The sequence below is a fragment of the Bos javanicus genome, chromosome 4 (assembly GCF_032452875.1).
Source record: "Bos javanicus breed banteng chromosome 4, ARS-OSU_banteng_1.0, whole genome shotgun sequence".
Taxonomy (NCBI): Eukaryota; Metazoa; Chordata; class Mammalia; order Artiodactyla; family Bovidae; genus Bos; species Bos javanicus.
The window spans coordinates 17,352,800-17,373,172 of NC_083871.1; the positions used below are offsets into that span (position 1 = coordinate 17,352,800).

Here is a 20,373-nt window from a genome sequence, read left to right on the forward strand (position 1 = left end):
AAAAAGAGGATTTGCTTTTGTAACTTTTGATGATCATGATACAGTTGATAAAATTGTTGTTCAGAAATACCACACTATTAATGGGCATAATTGTGAAGTGAAAAAGGCCCTTTCTAAACAAGAGATGCAATCTGCTGGATCACAAAGAGGTCGTGGAGGTGGATCTGGCAACTTTATGGGTCATGGAGGAAACTCCGGAGGTGGTGGAGGAAACTTTCGCCGTGGTGGAAACTTTGGTGGAAGAGGCGGCTATGGTGGTGGAGGTGGTGGCAGCAGAGGGAGCTATGGAGGAGGCGATGGTGGATATAATGGATTTGGAGGGGATGGTGGCAACTATGGCAGTGGTCCTGGTTATAGTAGTAGAGGAGGTTACGGTGCTGGTGGACCAGGAGGACATGGAAACCAAGGTGGTGGATATGGTGGCGGTGGTGGAGGATATGATGGTTACAATGAAGGAGGAAATTTTGGAGGTAACTATGGTGGTGGTGGAAACTATAATGATTTTGGAAATTATAGTGGACAACAGCAGTCAAATTATGGACCCATGAAAGGGGGTAGTTTTGGTGGAAGAAGCTCGGGCAGTCCCTATGGTGGTGGTTATGGATCTGGTGGTGGAAGTGGTGGATATGGTAGCAGAAGGTTCTAAAAACTCAGAAGAAAAGGGCTACAGTTCTTAGCAGGAGAGAAAGCGAGGAGTTGTCAGGAAAGCTGCAGGTTACTTTGAGACAGTCGTCCCAAATGCGTTAGAGGAACTGTAAAAATCTGCCACAGGAGGAACGATGATCCATAGTCAGAAAAGTTACTGCAGCTTAAACAGGAAACCCTTCTTGTTCAGGACTGTCATAGCCACAGTTTGCAAAAAGTGCAGCTATTGATTAATGCAAGGTCGTGTCAATTAGATGTACATTCCTGAGGTCTTTTATCTGTTGTAGCTTTGTCTTTTTCTTTTTCTTTTCATTACATCAGGTATATTGCCCTGTAAATTGTGGTAGTGGTACCAGGAATAAAAAATTAAGGAATTTTTAACTTAAAAAAAAAAAAGAAATGATAAATTATACAGGTAAGCTATGTATGAGATCTTTAACGTTTGAGTGCTGTGACTCAGGGAAACATGATATCTGGAAAGTTGGCAGGAGAATAGTTTTTTTGTTTTTTTTTTTTGTTTTTTTAGCTGGAGTCAGAGAGTTTGAACTGGGTCAACTGGCAACTGAGTCTGTTTCATGGCTTTGGAGTCAAATAGCAGGTGGCTTTATGAGACTATGTTTTTGAGCTCTACCTGATGAGTTGGTGGGAAAACCCTGAAGATTTTATAGGCTATTAACATAGTTAAAAAGGAAGATTACCACAGTGCTACTGCCAAGAACTAAATAGGATAAAAAGGAACCTAAACAGGTTTATTAGCTCAGGAAACATTCTTATTTAGAAAATCTTTGAATATCCCCAGAACTAAGGATGGTTATTTCTTAGACTCTTTATTAAAAATCAGAAAGTAATAGTCTTTAAGAGGAATGGGTTAATAAGATCTAGTATAAATGAATTAATTTATTTATTTAACCAGTTCAAAATGATTGCTTATTGTGAAGTTTTCCGGTGACAGTAAACCAATGGTCTCAGCCCTGATGACACTCATCGTCCAGTGCTAGGCAACATGAGTGGTCATACCAACAAGAGACTGGGCAGCACCACAAAACAGAGAGAAGTGCTATGACGGGATTGGTGTTGAGTCTTTCGGGAACACATAAGGATGGCATAATTGTGCTTGGAAAAATATCCAGTGTTACTTTCTGCATCTGGCAATATTACTTTAAATTAATAAAATTGCTCATAATATGGTAATGGTAAAAGCATAGCATATATCAAGCCTTTTGTTATGTGTCAGCCCTGGGAAAATGTTTCATATGCATTATCTCATTTTAATCTGTAAAACTACCCGGCTGGATAGGCTCTAGTTTGTTTTCTTGTTGTTATTATTATCCAGATTAAGTAAAGTGAGACTTAAAAATTTGACTGTCTGTCTAATGGTCACAGAACTGGTCAGAAGTAGAGATGGGCACAGACTAAAGCTTTGCTTTAACTTTCATAAACACATATGTGAGACTTCTGAAAGAAAACACTAAGCAGGAACACAGAATAGCTAACACAACCACTGCTCAAGATGAAAAACAACTCTCCTGCATTCAAGGAGCTATGTGCATGCATGCATGCGAAGTTACTTCAGTAGTGTCCGACTCTTTGTGACTCTATGGACTGTAGCCCAACCAGACTCCTCTGTCCATGGGATTCTCCAGGCAAGATTACTGGAGTGGGTTGCCATGCCCTCTTCCAGGAGATCTTCCTGACCCAGGAATCGAACCCACGTCTCTTATGTCTCCTGCATTGGCAGGTAGGTTCTTTACCACTAGTGCTACCGGGGAAGCCCCTCAAGTAGCTATCCTTGCCTAGAAAATCTCATGGACAGAAGAGCCTGGTGGGCTGCAGTCCATGGGGTCGCAAAGGCTCAGGCACGACTGAGCGACTAACACTTACTTACTTATTTGTTGAACAGTTTTAGATCAATGAGGCTCAAATGTAAAAGTTACCTTTTGGCATCTGAGGACAGGAAATGTAAATTTAAAATGAATTGAAAAGCAGCAAAGTCACTCACTAGAACAGAAATCCTTTTCAATAATAGCAACTCAAGTCTTCTTTGGCACAGAAGAATTGTGAAATATTTATGTATGATCGAAGCAGCAGTACCAGACAAAGAAAAGATTCACAATCCTTCCAATAATAGGTTTGGAAGTAGGCAAACATCTTTTTAATGCAGTGTAGGAACCAGTTTAAGGTTAATTTTTAAGCTGAAATGTTTGATTTTTAGTTTTCTTGTTTGTCTTCTGTGTGTCAAAATTTTCCAGCTTAAAAATGGTTACTGTAACAAATGAGGAAAGATACCAATTTTATGAAAATCAGAGGACATAATTTATGTACCAGTCCCTTATTTTGTAAAAAGTGGCTAATGCTATTATACATAACATAACCTTCAATGGAGTGATCGTTTCCTCAGGTGATGTCTTGTGATTAAGAAGCCGTTCAGTGGCACAGAGAAGGACAGAGGCATGATTGCTTCCTCTCCAAATCGTGCCTGAATAATAAGTAGTCCAGGTAAGAATAACTTGGTTATTATTGAGGTGTCTTCATTTTGTAGCCTTAGAACCTTTCATCAGTTATTTTAGCCTCACAGGGTGAATTTGAACATTTTAGTTCTTTTAAAGTCACACAACACTCAAAATACTATCAGGGGAGAAGAGCTGGGACTGAGGATGGGTTATAAAAAGTCATTTTTTTCCCATCCTAACACCAATATCAAAGTGATCATATCTTGCATCTACTGATTCTTAAATAACAATTTGGCTCATCAAATCCAGACATATCAAAAGAACTCAATCTAGTTGAATCTAACAACTGCCTTGAGCAATAATTACTAGATAAAAGAGGAGGGTATTAAAAATGCACTACAAAACAAAGGCAAAACAAAATGTAAGTGGAATTAATGACTTTTGTCCAATTATACCCAAAATATGTAGTAACCAAAAGAAATAACCAAATTGATACGAAAATTCCTCAAGTAGAGTGATATTGTGTTGAAAGTGAAAGTGTTAGTCACTCAGTCGTGTCCAGCTCTTTGTGATTTCATGGACTTTAGCCCACTAGGCTTCTCTGTCCATGGAATTATCCAGGCAGGATTACTGGCATGAGTAGCCTTTTCCTTCTCCAGAAATCTTCCCAACCCAGGAATTGAATCCAGGTCTCCTGCACTGCAGGCAGATTCTTTACCGTCTGAACCACCAGGGAAGCTGATTGCTGCATTCTTAAATTTCCTAAGTGATAAGGAACCTTAGTTCTTTAAAATGTAAAAACAATTTGTTGTACTGTGTCTAAATAATGAACTATAAAGTAAAACTGACATAAAATTATGCATCTTAAAGCTAAGAAAAAGTTAGAGATATTTGGTACACACCAGGTACAAAAGACTCAAGTACAAATAAAAAGACTTTTCAGGTAGCTTCCGACCAAAAACTTGCTCAAGACCTTGGGAATGACAGTGTATTAAAAAGCAGAGACATTACTTTACTTTGCTGACAAGGTCTGTATAGTCAAAGCTATGGTTTTACCAGTAGTCATGTATGGATGTGAGAGCTGGACCATAAGGAAGGCTGAGCACTGAAGAATTGATGCCTTCGAACTGCAATGCTGGAGAAGACTCTTGAGAGTCCCTTGGACTGCCAGGAGATCAAACCGCTCAATCCTAAAAGATATCAACCCTGAATATTCATTGGAAGGACTGATGTTGAAGCTGAAACTCTAATACTTTGGCCACCTGATGTGAAGAGCTGACTCATTGGAAAAGACCCTGATGCTGGGAAAGATTGAAGGCAGAAGGGGAAGGGGATGACAGAGGATGAGATGGTTGGATGGCATCACTGACTCAATGGGCATGAGATTGAGCAAACTCCAGGAAATAATGAAGGACAGGGAAGCCTGGAGTGCTGTAGTCCATGGGGTCGCAAAGAGTCGGACAGGACTGAGCGAGGGAACAACAAAAAGTACAAAAGAAGAAGCAATTAACTTAAACTTGTGAATTAAATAACATATGTTAAGTAAATAAAAAGACTTTTCAGGTAGCTTCCAATAAAAAACTTGCTCAAGAACTTGGAATTGACTTCGGAAGTGCTTTAAGCCTCAGCTCATATTCCCAGTTTAAATGGTTACTGTATATTCTTTGAGATATTACATATTTTTTGAGGTATCAAGAGGAGCTGTGTAGTCTGTGTTTGTTTTCATATTTGCTTCAAATTGCTTATAAACTTGTAACTGGCAGTAAATGATGTCAATGCCTTGTGACCCCCATAAATAAGAAAAGCAGGCAGTTGCTTGTCATTTAATTCAGCTTATAACTGTCAGAACAGGTTTTGTCATTGGAGATGAGTCTGGCTCAATTTACTAGATCTTATTCATGAGCGTATTTAACCAGAATGAGAAAAGTATATAGTGATCATTTCAAACAATTATCATTTTATTTTTAAAGGAAAATTGTCGAAAATTAAAAATTTCACCTATATGGAGAGATGTTTGCAAAGGAAAAAATTCTTCATCAATTCTGGGTCATAAGTTGGTGTTATTGAGCTGCTTTTTTGCAAATTAAAAAACTTGGAAGTAAAGTTACCTTGCTTAATGTCAGATAGAAAGGAAGTATAAGAATCAGGGCTTAAACCATGGGTATCTGATTTTTGGTTTAATACTTTTCCCACTAAACCATAATTACTATTTTAAATCTATTTAATATTGCAGTGTTACCAAGATCCATGATTTACACTATTTGTACTGTTGTCAATACTGTTACCTAAATATTCAGTTCAGTTCAGTTGCTCAGTCATGTCCGACTCTTTGCAACCCCATGAATCGCAGCACGCCAGGTCTCCCTGTCCATCACCAACTCCCGGAGCTCACTCAGACTCATGTCCATCGAGTCAGTGATGGTATCCAGCCCTCTCATCCCCTGTCATCCCCTTCTTCTCCTGCCCCCAATCCCTCCCAGCATCAGGGTCTTTTCCAAAGAGTCAACTCTTCACATCAGGTGGCCAAAGTATTGGATTTTCAGCTTTAGCATCATTCCTTCCAATGAACACCCAGGACTGATCTCCTTGCAGTCCAAGGGTCTCTCAAGAGTCTTCTCCAACACCACATTAACCAATTCTTTGGCACTCAGCTTTCTTCACAGTCCAACTCTCACATCCATATATGACCACTGGAAAAACCATAGCCTTGACTAGATGGACCTTTGTTGGCAAAGTAATGTCTCTGCTTTTTAATATGCTATCTAGGTTGGTCATAACTTTCCTTTCAAGGAGTAAGCATCTTTTAATTTCATGGCTGCAGTCACCATCTGTAGTGATTTTGGAGCCCAGAAAAATAAAGTCTGACACTGTTTCCACTGTTTCCCCATCTATTTGCCATGAAGTGATGAGACCAGATGCCATGATCTTAGTTTTCTGAATGTTGAGCTTTAAGCCAACTTTTTCACTCTCCACTTTCACTTTCATCAAGAGGCTTTTGAGTTCCTCTTCACTTTCTGCCATAAGGGTGGTGTCATCTGCATATCTGAGGTTATTGATATTTCTCCCGGCAATCTTGATTCCAGCTTGTATTTCTTCCAGCCCAGCGTTTCTCATGATGTACTCTGCATACAAATTAAGTAAGTAGGGTGACAATATACAGCCTTGACGCACTCCTTTTCCTATTTGGCACCAGTCTGTTGTTCCATGTCCAGTTCTAACTGTTGCTTCCTGACCTGCATATAGGTTTCTCAAGAGGCAGATCAGGTGGTCTGGTATTCCTATCTCTTTCAGAATTTTCCACAGTTTATTGTAATCCACACAGTCAAAGGCTTTGGCATAGTCAATAAAGCAGAAATAGATGTTTTTCTGGAACTCTCTTGCTTTTTCAATGATCCAGAGGATGTTGACAATTTGATCTCTGGTTCCTCTGCCTTTTCTAAAATCAGCTTGAACATCTGGAAGTTCACGCTTCACATATGCTGAAGCCTGGCTTGGAGAATTTTGAGCATTACTTTACTAGTGTGTGAGATGAATGCAATTGTGCAGTAGTTTGAACATTCTTTGGCATTGACTTTCTTTGGGATTGGAATGAAAACAGATATTCATAAATGTGTGTAATTATTAATCATTTGGAAGATACAACAAAAGGTTGTGCATTATCTTCCAGCTTTATTAGGGTATAACTGAAAAGTAAAAATTGTATATATTTCAGGTTCAGTGTGATGGTTTGTTATACTTACCCATTTTGAATGATTACCATTTCAAGTGAATTAACATATTCATCACCTCTCAAAGTTGTCTTTTTGTGTGTGTGTGGAGGGAGGTGAGAACTCTCAAGATCTACATTCTTAACAAATTTCAATATGAAGCATAGTGTTATTAACTATGATGACCAAGCTGTATATTAGCTCCCCAGAACATTTTCATCTTATAACTGAAAGTTTCCATACTTTGATCAACATCTCCTTATTGCTCCCATCCCCAGTCCCTATTGAACACCAATATAACCTCTGGTTCTAAGTGTTCTTTCTTAGGTTGCACACAGAAGTGAGATCATATAACATTTGTCTTCTTTATTTCGCTTAGCATAATGCCCTCAAGGCTCATCCATGTTGTCACTAACAGCAGGATTCTTTCCTTTTTATGGCTGAATTATACTACATTGTTTATTTATATAACATGTCCTTTTCCATTGATCAGTTGATGAACACAGGTTGTCTGTGTCTTGTCTATTGTGAACAAATTCTTTAAGATACTGATATCATTTCCTTTGCATATGTGCCCTGTAGTGGGATTGCCTGATCATGTAGTAGTTTTATTTTTTATAGTTTGAAGACCTCCAGTGCATTTTAAAAGTGAAAGCACATTTAAATAAGACCATCAATGTTATCTGCTTTTATCTTTCTGAAAATTTTCAGTGGTTTGAATGGTCAGATAGGTGCAATACTCTGATCTGATATGGGTGTGATATTTCAGATGTTACAGAATGAGAGAAAGAATGCCTGCCTACAAAGACTTGACAACAAGGTGTGGTTGAACAGGGAGCTAGAAAATTGGACACTGGGAATCACTTTTGTTTATCAGTGTCAAATATTATGAATTGTAAAAATGAGGTAGAGGATTCCCCATGGTGTCTGTTGGCTCATTCTTTCTTCTCTCTCCTTTTCTCTCCCTGTGTCCACACTCTGTATTTCTAACAATCTGTCTGATTCACATGATTATTACTTGTCTGGTCCCAAAATATATGAATTCCAATGTCTTTTTTCCCTCAAGAATTCTGTAGCTTTTTCATCTACGATGGCCTTATTATATATGTCATTGCATGAGTGCTAAGTCACTTCAATCGTGTCCTTGTCTGACTCCTGGGTTGCCACGCCCTCCTCTAGGGGATCTGATCTCTTTCATCTCTTGAATTAGCAGGCAGGTTTTTTACCACTATTGTCTTTTGGGAAGCCCATATATGTCATTACAAACAAATAATAGCTAAGGTCTGCTTCTGTTAAAAGACTATACAATTTGGGGGCTAAAAGATCTGTTTTCAATTTATTTCAGGATCTTCAAATACCAAAACAAAACGTGTCCCTCACAAAATTAATGAAGTTAATCTAATTTGTAATTTATGGAAATTCATAAGAAGTGCATTAATTTTTGGACTCATCAGCCAAGGGAGGCAAAGTTAGTTTTCTTAAGCCTAACTGAGCTGAAAGGAATCAAAACCTGTGATATAAAAAAATAAAAAGGTTTCTAGTGTCTGTCTGATAGTCTTGATTCATGGAGGTGGCTTCCCTCTCTTGAAGCCTCTCATCCCTAATCCTGATTTCTTTTTAAAAGAGGATAAGAAACACAAGCTGGAATCAAGATTGCTGGGAGAAATATCAATAATCTCAGATATGCAGATGACACCACCCTTATGGCAGAAAGTAAAGAGAAACTAAAAAGCCTCTTGATGAAAGTGAAAGTGGAGAGTGAAAAAGTTGGCTTAAAGCTCAACATTCAGAAAATGAAGATCATGGCATCTGGTCCCATCACTTCATGGGAAATAGATGGGGAAACAGTGGAAACAGTGTCAGACTTTATTTTTCTGGGCTCCAAAATCACTGCAGATGGTGACTGCAGCCATGAAATTAAAAGATGCTTACTCCTTGGAAGGAAAGTTATGACCAACCTAGATAGCATATTCAAAAGCAGAGACATTACTTTGCCAACAGAGGTCCGTTTAGTCAAAGCTATGGTTTTTCCAGTGGTCATGTATGGATGTGAGAGTTGGACTGTGAAGAAGGCTGAGCGCCGAGGAATTGATGCTTTTGAACTGTGGTGTTGGAGAAGACTCTTGAGAGACCCTTGGACTGCAAGGAGATCCAACCAGTCCATTCTGAAGGAGATCAGCCCTGGGATTTCTTTGGAAGGAATGATGCTAAAGCTGAAACTCCAGTACTTGGCCACCTCATGTGAAGAGTTGACTCATTGGAAAAGACTCTGATGCTGGAAGGGATTGGGGGCAGGAGGAGAAGGGGACGACAGAGGATGAGATGGCTGGATGGCATCACTGACTCGATGGACGTGAGTCTGGGTGAACTCCGGGAGTTGGTGTTGGACAGGGAGGCCTGGCGTGCTGCGATTCATGGGGTCTCAAAGAGTCGGACACAACTGAGTGACTGAACTGATCTGATCTGATACATGTACACTATGACCTATCTATATATACACACAAACATACACATATATACATATACAAACACAAATATATTATATATACTATGCTGTATATAATCATGTATGTATATATACTGTTGTGAAATATATATTAATAGTTATTATACTCTTTTTGTATATTGCTATAGCATGAAAACTTTAAGTCATCAAAAACTGCAAAGTACACATTGATTTCAAGTGAATATGGAATGTTCTCCAGGATAGATCACATACTGGGCCAAAAAAGAAGTTTTACTTATTATCTGAAAATATGATTTTAATGGTTATTGATATTTTGTTATGTACCATAGCTTCAAAACTTAATCTTCAGTAGTTAAACATTTAGGATGTTTTGCTAATTGGAATTGCTCTTTTCAAAGTTAGAAATGGCTGTTATTTATCCAACCCATGATATCTTCTGGCATTTGAAATGGCTGCTGCCTCTTCTGATAGAAATGTCCCCTGCCTTTGATCTTCTTTCCTTTTCTCTGACTTTGCATTCCTCTCTCTTTCTCCTAAATGTAGACAGTCCTTAGGGTAGTATCCTTGTCTTTCTTACCTCAATAGACTCTCCTCTGGAAAATTCACTTTTCCCAAATCTACATTTTTCACTCTGGAAATCTCTCAGAAAGTTCTATCACCATTTTTCTCTTTCTTTTACAATTTCTTTTTCTAACTTTTTTTTAATTGAAGGAAAATTGCTTTACAGAATTTTGTTGTTTGCTGTCAAACCTGAACATGAATCAGCCATAGGTATACACATATCCCCTCCCTTTTGAACCTCCCTCCTATCTCCCTCCCCGTCCCACCGCTCTAGGTTGATACAGAGCCCCTGTTTGAATTTCCTGAGCCATACAGCAAATTCCCGATGGTTATCTATTTTAAATATGGTAATGTAAGTTTTCATGTTGCTCTTTCCATACATCTCACTCTCTCTTCCCCTCTCCCCATGTCCATAAGTCTTTTCTTTATGTCTGTTTCTTCAGTGCTAACTTGTAAATAAGTTCTTCAGTGCCATTCTTCTTGATTCTCTATATATGTGTTAGAATACAATATTTATCTTTCTCTATCTGACTCACTTCACTCTGTACACTAGGTTCTATGTTCATCCACCTCATTAGAACTGACTCAAATGCATTCCTTTTTATGACTTAGTAATATTCCATTATGTATATGTACCACAACTTCCTTAGCCAATCATCTGTCGATGGATATCTAGGTTGGTTCTATGTTCTAGCTATTGTAAATAGTGCTGCAATGAACAATGGGATGCATGTGTCTTTTTCAATTTTGGTTTCCTGAGGGTATATGCATAGGAGTGGGATTGCTGGGTCATATGGTGGTTTTATTCCTAGTTTTTAAAAGAATCTCCATACCATCTTCCATGTGGCTATATCAAATTACATTCCCATCAACAGTGCAAGAACATTCCCTTTTCTCCACACCTTCTCTGGCATTTATTGTTTGTAGACTTTTTGATGATGGCCATTCTGACCGGTGTGAGGTGATAGCTCATTGTGGTTTTGATTTGCATTTCTCTAATAATGAGAGATGTTAAGCATCTTTTCATGTGTTTGTTAGCCATCTGTATGTCTTCTTTGGAGAAATGTCTGTTTAGGTCTTTTTCCCACTTTTTGATTGGGTTGTTTGTTTTTCTGGCATTGAGTTGTATGAGCTGCTTGTATATTTTGGAAATTAATCTTTTGTCAGTTGTTTCATTTGCTATTATTTTCTCCCATTCAGAGGGTTGTCTTTTCACCTTGCTTATAGTTTCCTTTGTTGTGCAAAAACATTTAAGTTTAATCAGGTCCCACTTGTTTACTTTTGTTTTTATTTCCATTACTCTAGGAGGTGGGTCATAGAGGATCTTGCTTTGATTTATGTCATTGAGTGTTCTGCCTATGTTTTCCTCTAAGAGTTTTATAGTTTCTGGTCTTACATTTAGGTCTTTAATCCATTTTGAGTTTATCTTTGTGTATGGTGTTTAGAAGTGATCTAGTTTCATTCTTTTACATGTACCTGTCCAGTTTTCCCAGCACCATTTATTGAAGAGGCTATCTTTGCCACATTGTATATTCTTGCCTCCTTTGTAAAAAATAAGGTACCCATAGGTGCATGGGTTTATTTCTGGGCTTTCTATCTTGTTCCATTGGTCTATACTTCTGTTTTTGTACCAGTACCATACTATCTTGATGACTGTAGCTTTGTAGTATAATCTGAAGTCAGGAAGGTTGATTCATCCAACTCCATTCTTCATTCTCAAGGCTGCTTTGACTATTTGGGGTCTTTTTTGTTTCCATATGAATTGTGAAATTTTTTGTTCTAGTTCTGTGAAAAATGCCATTGGTAATTTGATAGGAATCGAATTGAATCTGTAAACTGTGTTTGGTAGTATGGTCATTTTCACAATATTGATTCTTCCTACCGAGGAACATGGAATATCTCTCCTGTTTATGTCATCTTTGATTGCTTTCATTAGTGTCTTATAATTTTCTATGTAAAGTTTTTTGTCTCCTTAGGTACATTTATTCCTAGATATTTAATTCTTTTTGCTGTAATGGTGAATGGGATTAATTTCTCTTTCTGATTTTTCATTGTTAGTATATAGAAATGCAAGTGATTTCTGTGTATAGATTTTGTCAGTCAAGTCCAAGAGGCACAAAGAGTCCCATACAGGGTAAACCCAAGGAGAAACATGTCAAGACACATACTAATCAAACTAACAAAGACTAAACACAAAGAATAATAAAAACAGCAAGGGAGAAGCAACAAATAACATACAAATTAAGCCCCATATGCTTAACAGCTGACCTTTCAGCAGAAACTACAGTCCAGAAGGGAATGGCAGGATATACTTCAAGTACTGAGAGGGAAAAATCTGCAACCAAGATTACTGTATCCAGCAAGGATCTCATTCAAAATTGATGGAGAAATAAAAAGATTTTCAGACAAGCAAAGGTTAAGAGAATTCAGTACCACCAAACTAGCTTTACAACTAATATTAAAGGGACTTATATAGTCATGATATACAAGAGAAGCAAAAAGATCTACAAAATCAACCCCACACAGTTAAGAAAATGGCAATAGGAACATATATATCAATAGTTTCTTTAAATGTAAATGAATTAAATGCTCCAACCAATAGACAGAGACTGGCTGACTGGATACAAAAACAAGACTCATATATATGCTGTCTACAAGAAACCCACTTCAGACCTAAAGACACATATAGACTGAAAGTGAGAGAGTGGAAAAACATACTCCATACAAATGGGAAGCAAAAGAAAGCTGGAACAGCAATTCTCATATCAGACAAAATAGACCTTAAAACAAGGAGTATTACAAGAGAGAAAGATGGCCAATACATAACGATCAAGGGATCAATCTAAGAGGAAGACATAACAATTTTAAATATCTATGCACCCAACATAGGAGCACCTCAATACATAAGGCAAACACTAATAGACATAAAGGGAGAAATTGACAGGAACACAATAAGGTAGGAGATTTTAACACCCCACCTGCAGAGAGTGCTCCTGGTGGTTGGGTGACGCCAGGTCTTGTATTCAAGTGGTTTCCTTTGTGTGAGTTCTCACTATTTGATACTCCCAGGTTTAGTTGTCTAGTAATCTAGGGTTTTGGAGTCAGTGTTCCCACTTCAAAGGCTCAAGACTTGATCTCTGGTCAGGAACAAAGATTCCACACGTGGTTTGTTATGGCATTAAGTAAGATTAAAACAAATATCCAAAAATGAGAAACCAAAGATGAACACTAGACAAAGGGCAGTTACAAAATCAGGTAAATAATAATTAATGGAATATACACATATACATATACACCCATGAGCAAAGTCAAAACAGTCTGGCAAAAATAAAGTACAGTAGATTGACCTGGCAGAGGAACAGAGGAAACCAGAACAGAGGAAACCAGAAATTATATCTACCAGAACAAAATTAATTAGAGGACAAACTGGAAAACAAAGCTAAAGCAAGGTTCCAATTTGGGAATAAAGCAGTGAAAATAAATCTAACAAATATTTTAAGAGGAAAGGAAAGAAAGAAGAGAAAGAAAGAATAGATATGCCAAGTTAGATAGAGATAGATAAAGAAGATTTATATACATTAAAGATTAACTTCAAGGGGAAAAGAACAGTAGGAAAAGCAAACTAATGAATAAATGTAGAAAAATAATAATAGGTTTAAAAATTAAAATTAAAAAAGAGAAAAGAAAAAAGAAAAAAAAAAAAAAGGGAAACACCATAGAACTGCAAAAGCCCAACGCAAAGGCTGAGGTTTATAACAACAATAAAAAATATGACTGAGGAAAAAAAAAGCTCAAAAGCCTAATTAGATTTCATTGTGCCAATAAAATTGACAGCTATGACAGAAATGGCGAAAAAAAGGAAGAGAAAGAAAAAAAAATCCAAAGAATCTACAGAATGAGTCAAAACATAAGAATAATAAATGCTTTTCTTGAGTCACTGCTGTCAGAGTCCTTTCCCTCGCTGGGAGTCACAGTCCACCTCACCTCCCTAGGATGCCCTCCAACACTGTGCTGATCTCTGGTCCTGCTGTGGGTGCAGCTCAGATTCGGATCTGGTCCTGCTTCTGTGTGTTCTTGCCTCCAATGTCCATGCTATCAGAACTAGTGCGTTTTCTTTTGTGGGAGCTCTCAATGTCCTTTTATATATTCCATAGACACAGAGTCTGCCTAGTTGATCGTGCGGATTTAATCTGCTGCTTGTACAGCTGGTGGGAAGGTTTTGGGTCTTCTTCCTCAGCCACACTGCCCCTGGGTTTCAATTGTGGTTTTATTTCCACCTCTGCATGTGGGCCATCCACTGGGGTTTGCTCCTGAGGCTGCCCTGGAGGACTTGGGTTTGCCCCTGTGAGGGCCAGGTGTGGAGGTGGTGCAGCTGCTGGGGTTGTAGGAATTCTGGCAGCACCAGGTACTCAGGGGAGTTGGTGGCTAGGGCAGCAGGAAATATAGTGCCTAGAAGGGCATGGTAACCAGTATTGGCCAATACACTCCAGTATTCTTGCCTGAAGAGGCCCCCTCCCTGACAGAGAAGCTGGTAGGCCACAGTCTACAGGGTTGCAAAGAGTTGGACACTACTGAAGTGACCCTGAGTGCATAGATGCAAGACATTTTTTGCCTGTGGCAGCTCTGCCCCTGTGAGAGTTGAGCATGAAGTTGGCATAGCTGCTTGGCTTGCGGGGACCCTGGTGGCACCAAGTGTGCAGTACATGGACTACCTCCATCGCAGGAGTTACGGTCCCATCAGAGTCTTTTTTCCAGCCTCTTGTAGCTGGTGATCAGAAGGCCTTTTTGACCAGTCTTTTTCTGTAACTCTGCCCATTCAGGCACTTAGAGGGCTCCCTTGCCTGGGGTCCTTCTCTGTTGTTTGGTGTGTCAGGCACATAGAGGGGTCCCCTTGGGTGGGGTCCTACTCTGCAGTTCAGTGCCTCAGGCATTTGATGGGCCAGTCTTTCTACTATTCAACCGCTGATGCTGGCATGTGGAGAGAGAGAAGCTATGGTGATGGCTCCAGCCCCTACGCATGACTCAGCACTATCGCCTTACTTCTATGGCTGCCCAGCCTCCCTCCACGGGCATCTCCCACCACAGGCATCTCCCACCACCATCTCCTCCCTCACATCCCCTTGATCCAGCTCTCCACAGTCAACAGCAGCCCTTGCCCTGGGATTGCTCTACAATCCCTAAACTCCAGCTCCCAGCTGCTGCACCTTCCAGGGGACCTGCGTCCCTGTCCGGGGTACGTGTGGCTGCGGCAAGGAATGTCTCATTCCATTTAGGCTGCCACAGATCAGCTGTTTCCCTCTCAGACTTAAATGTTTCTCCTCTGACTCAGACAATTCCCCCGATGTGGGGATGGGACTCCTGCCTCAGTTCCCCCACTGGCCGAGGGCAGGTCCAGTCCTACTAATACTCCTGCTTTTCCCCCTAGTTCCTTCATCCTACAGAGTTTTGCATGATTTTATATATTCTTTTCGACTGGTCAGGTACTCCTGTGTGCTCTCTGCTGGTGTTCTGCACGCACTTCTGTGTCTGAAGGTGTATTCCTGATGTATCCGTGAAGAGAGATGTACTCCACGTCCACCTACTCCTCTGCCATCTTGTTCTCCCCCACCTTTTTTCTTATTAAACATTTTTACCTCACACCTATGTTCAAAACCAAGTTGAACTTACACAAGTTTATATAAGAATGAACTTAACTAACCCAACGGAATACTTTTTGTAACCTCTAGATTTCTTTTAATGGTACCAACAGTTGTCTAAATCGTCTAACAGAAAGATTCCTGTGTAAACTCCTTCTCATTCATCATTTCTGCCAACATATCCAAGTCCTTTCTTTTCCTCCTTTTCTTTCCCTTTAATCTTATTTAAATTCATCTTTCACCATTTCGATTGACCATTAAATCAATTTACTTCACTTTTTAGGCTGCCCAATAGCCTCGTTAAAAAAAGCAAATGTTCTCTTTGAAATGGAAGTCAGTGGTAAAACAGGGTCTTTCACATAACATAAACCTATAGAAAAGCAATGTGAACAACATTTTGATTCTTGAAGTACCTAGAACCTGCATCACAGCAGAATTCTCTTCTTTAATACAAGGGGATGGGGACAGGAGTGTATTTTCTCCTGTTTGCCGTGGAGTTCCGGCCTGTAACAACTTTCAGTATGTGCACCCCTCTGGAATTGCTTCGTAATCTCGAGATCAATATTCAGTGTGTTAGGTACACCCAAGATGATGGCACTTTTGATGCAGTGTGATCTATCTATTATGTTCCCATCTCCCTGAATTTTCGTCATGCTCTTTAACAAGAGATCCCTCAAAGAGCACAGATCCCTGGTCTGTGGACAAAGTCAAGCCAGGCATGTCACTGATACGTGCCAGTCAGCTCTAATGATGTGCATATTTTAAATCCCTATTATAATGGCAAAATTTTTTCTGTACAACTACGTTAAATGCATAACACATACTATTTTTGTGTGTATTGTGTTGCTTAAATAAACAGTTTGATTTCTATGTGAAATATTTAAAAAATTGGGAAAGTTATTGTAGTACTGTCATGTGGAGAAGACCATACGAGTTGTATCATATTAAGTACCCAGCTGTCTTTGGCCACTGAAGCTTTCTTGGACAGGTATGTGCCCGAGCTTTCTAAAAGCACTTTTCTGATTGCCAATAGAGTTTGGCTTCAGGGGCTCTCCTATATTTGCCAGAGAGAATGAAAATACTGGTGCTTTTCATCAGTTTTAGAGAAATGTTTCCGAGCACTGGAATGAGAGACTTTGGAAGGTCGTATAATTACCTCCCATTAAGCCCTTTAAAAACAGAATGGCTATTTATATTCCTGGAGGTCTTAATGAAGCTCTTTTCTGCAGTGAAGGAGCGATTTTGTGATGATTTCTGAGGTCATTCTAGGACTTATTTTGAATAGCTCTAATGTTTTAGATAAGTTCGGTTCAGGAAAATAGTCCTATTGAGAAAAAAAAATTGGTTTGGTATGGCTCTATCATAAAGTTATTGGGTAAATCTTAATTCTTTCACCATTTTTGAAGAGAGGGTTTAAGGACCAAAGAAATAAAAAATGTAAACACTCCATTACCTCTAGAAAAGAGCTTGAAAGAGAAATTCTAAATCATCTCGTCCAATTGCTTTCTAATCTCTATACAGCTAAACCAATGCTAGAATGGTTGAGACAATTAATAAAAGAGGTTTTGTATTTTGGAGAACTAAACAGTGAGAACCAAAGCCAAGCATCACCTTGTTTCATAGAGGTGACCTGGTAGTTTAACATGATGTGCTCACTCTGTGGGTTACATGAGGAGTCTTTTCTCATTTTCCAACTTTGAGGATTTTGTACCTTTCATGTCCCACAGTCCCCTCTTCCATCTCTTTCCGCATTACTCTTCCCGGCCCCAGTATCTTTTCTTTCCCATGTGCTACTCAGAGAAGAGACAAGGTGGTAGAATGAAAAATATGAATTTTGCATCAGACAGACCTGGGTTTGCATCTTCATCACTTGGCATCAGGATTTCCTTTGTCAAGTTATATATCCTCATGTGAAGACACTGAAATAAACTCTACCTCTCAAAGTTTCTACAAAAGGAGATGGTATCTGGAAAACATCCCAACACAGTTGCTGACACAAAATGAATTCTCAATAATTATTACGCATTACTGTTCTATTTTCACATGTCGTGTTGAAATACCACTGCCAATTTGAATATAATTATTTTAAGCCTAATAAAAGGGAAACAAATTGATTCTAAAAAAGGAATGCATGATAAATAAAAGCAAAAGATATTTAAAAGAGACAGCCCAGAATAAAAAGAAGCAGGTATTAGTAACATAAACCGTTACAGTTCAGATATAGGCTTTTAAACTAAATATATGCTAACAATAGCATTATGTTTTCAAATATAATTTGATGATACATCCTCTAGTAATCTTCCTAAATTGGAGGCCGCTATGGAGACAATATTTCAGATATATTTTTAAAAATGCAAGTGTATATAGAGGTTGTATATTTATCTAGGAAAGATAGGTACAGTTTCTCACGTGGTGTTTTTCAAGTTAGAGAAGTTGTATCAGTACATTTCAGTCGCTCAGTCGTGTCCAACTCTTTGTGACCCCATGAACTGCAGCACGCCAGGCCTCCTTGTCCATCACCAACTCCTGGAGCTTACCCAAACTCATGTCCATTGAGTCGGTGATGCCATCAAGCATCTCATCCTCTGTCATCCCCTTCTCCTCCCACCTTCAATCTTGCCCAGCATCAGGGTCTTTTAAATAAGTCAGTTCTTCACTGTATAGCATGAAGAAGCTATATAGCATGAGAAGCTTTACAGCATGGAAGTTAAGAGTGTGGGTTCTGTTTTTAATAACTTTAAATGGAGTATAATCTATAAAAGCATTGAATCACTATGTTTACACCTGAAACTAATATAATATTGTAAATCAAATACATGTCAATAAAAAAATAAAATGAAAGTTTAAAAGTGTATCATCAGGCAAACATCTGTACCACAAGAGCCTTGGTTCTAGAGCTAAATACCAGGGTTTCTAATCCAGGTTCTTTAGTTAGTAGCTCTAGCACCTTGGCTAAGCTACCTAACTGGGCTTCCCTGGTGGCTTGGTGAGTAAAGAATCCACATGCAATGCAGAAGATGCAAAACATGTGGGTTCGATCTATGAGTTGGGAAGATCCCCTGGATGAGGGCATGGCAACCCACTCCAGTATTCTTGCTTGAAGAATCCCATGGACAGAGGAGCCTGGTGGGCTACAGTTAATAGGGTTGCAAAGAATCAGACATGACTGAAGCAACTGAGTGTGTGCACACACACAAGCTACCTAACTACTTTAAGCTTTACGCTTTCATGTATAAATTTGGGATAAAAAGAATTCTGTGCAATATAGTTTTTAGGTATGTGCATGCATGTGTGATAATTAGCTGGGTAAATACAAAGGATTACAGCACTGTTTGGCAAAGAACAAATGATCTATATTTATTTAAAGTGCTATTATTATTATCATTATTAATATTATTATTATCATTGGTAGTAGTAGTAGATGCAGGGAGATAGTAGTACTTGGGAATGGTTATGTTTGGTAAATGTTCCAGAATTATTTTATGGCTAATGATGATTAAGCATTGAATATCTCCAAAAGACTAGAGAAGTCCACTATTGGAGGATAAAATAAGAAGATCAATATTATCAATACTTTACTAACTGATAAAGAAATTAAAGAGAGCTATAGTTCAGAAAGCTGGATTCATGTGACAGAGTAAGGATGTGTTTGCAAAATACAGTATTGGGCTTGTAACATCTATTTGAGTTTGCAAACTAAATATGGTATTGGGGTTGTAAGTAAATTTAAAAGATAATTTTTTCAAGGAGGTATAAATCTATGGTGAAAACATGAATCATGCCATTATTTTATTGTAAGATGCAACTCTAACCTGGGTTCTTGGTATACACATACACACATACACACACACACTAATACTCAGTTCAGTCCTTGCTACAGTTCTGCAAGGCAGTTCTTAATATTTCTTATATTTCAGGTGGGAAAACTGAAGATTGGTGAGATTTTGTGGCTTGCTTAAAACACACGAGTGTGTGGGAGATTTCTTGACTCCACTGGGTCACTCTGTGTCTCTAAAAGTGACTTCATTTCCTGAAAGCATTGCTGTTATGCCACTCTATGGACTGTAGCTATATATTATGTTCAGAAAATGTATCATATTTAAAAAGAAAGTTTATTTTTATAAATTAATCTTTATTAAAAAACAAGGGTGCACTCAGATGGGGAACAACTGAAGGTCTGGGGCTTGGAGTTAGAAAAGGACGTCACCTCACCCTATAGAAATCCAGGGCTCCGGGTACCACAAAAATAGTAGCCCAGGAGAAGCCGGTCAGCAGATAAACTGCATTAATGAAGCAGGCTCATGTCAATTTCGGGTGAATCATGCTGACAGCCAGCAGCATGCACCAAAGAGTAAAACATGCTCTCTGGAGGCCTATCACAGAAGGGATGCAAGTAATGAGATTCCCTGCATCACTCTGATGAGGTATGAACGCATACTCATCAGGAACAGTTGACCTAGAAATGAAGACCAGTATTTCAAGGGATATCTTAGAGCCAAGCCCTCTTGGGGCAGGCAGCTCCAGGTGAAATGTGATTTTTCTAAGGCGACTTAGTGACAGAGCAGTCCTGACTTTTCCCTACCACTGCTGCCAGGGTTTTATGGACCTGGTGTGCATGGCTAAGTCCTAAAATAGAACAAAGCTAGAGCAGGCTAAATCTTCCCAGTCTTGGGAAGAGAATAGTAACTCTGGTGTCACAGAGACCTAGATTCAAATTCCAACTCTTCCATTTCTTTGCTGTAAAATTTGCTGTATGTTTCATCTCTGAAATGGGACTAAGAATAATTACTTCAAAATGCCTGAGATGTTATATGTATTTCCCTGGCATGTAATACCTGTTTAATAGATAATGTTTCTATCAGCTGCCTTCTATTTAGAGACAAAAATTTATAAACAGTGTACTATGT

General features: G+C 38.8%; 2 protein-coding genes across 2 annotated transcripts in view; both read left to right on the forward strand.

The window, feature by feature from the left end:
- The window catches only part of LOC133245778 (heterogeneous nuclear ribonucleoprotein A3-like), a 40,416-nt gene extending 39,390 nt beyond the window's left edge, over positions 1-1,026 (forward strand). Inside the window, 1 exon segment of the mRNA XM_061413299.1 lies at positions 1-1,026. Within this exon segment, the coding sequence (XP_061269283.1) occupies positions 1-646 (646 nt within the window). The 3' untranslated portion in view covers positions 647-1,026.
- Positions 1-20,373, forward strand: part of NXPH1 (neurexophilin 1) — a 362,490-nt gene that overhangs the window by 257,694 nt on the left and 84,423 nt on the right. The gene's annotated exons all lie outside the window — the stretch shown is intronic.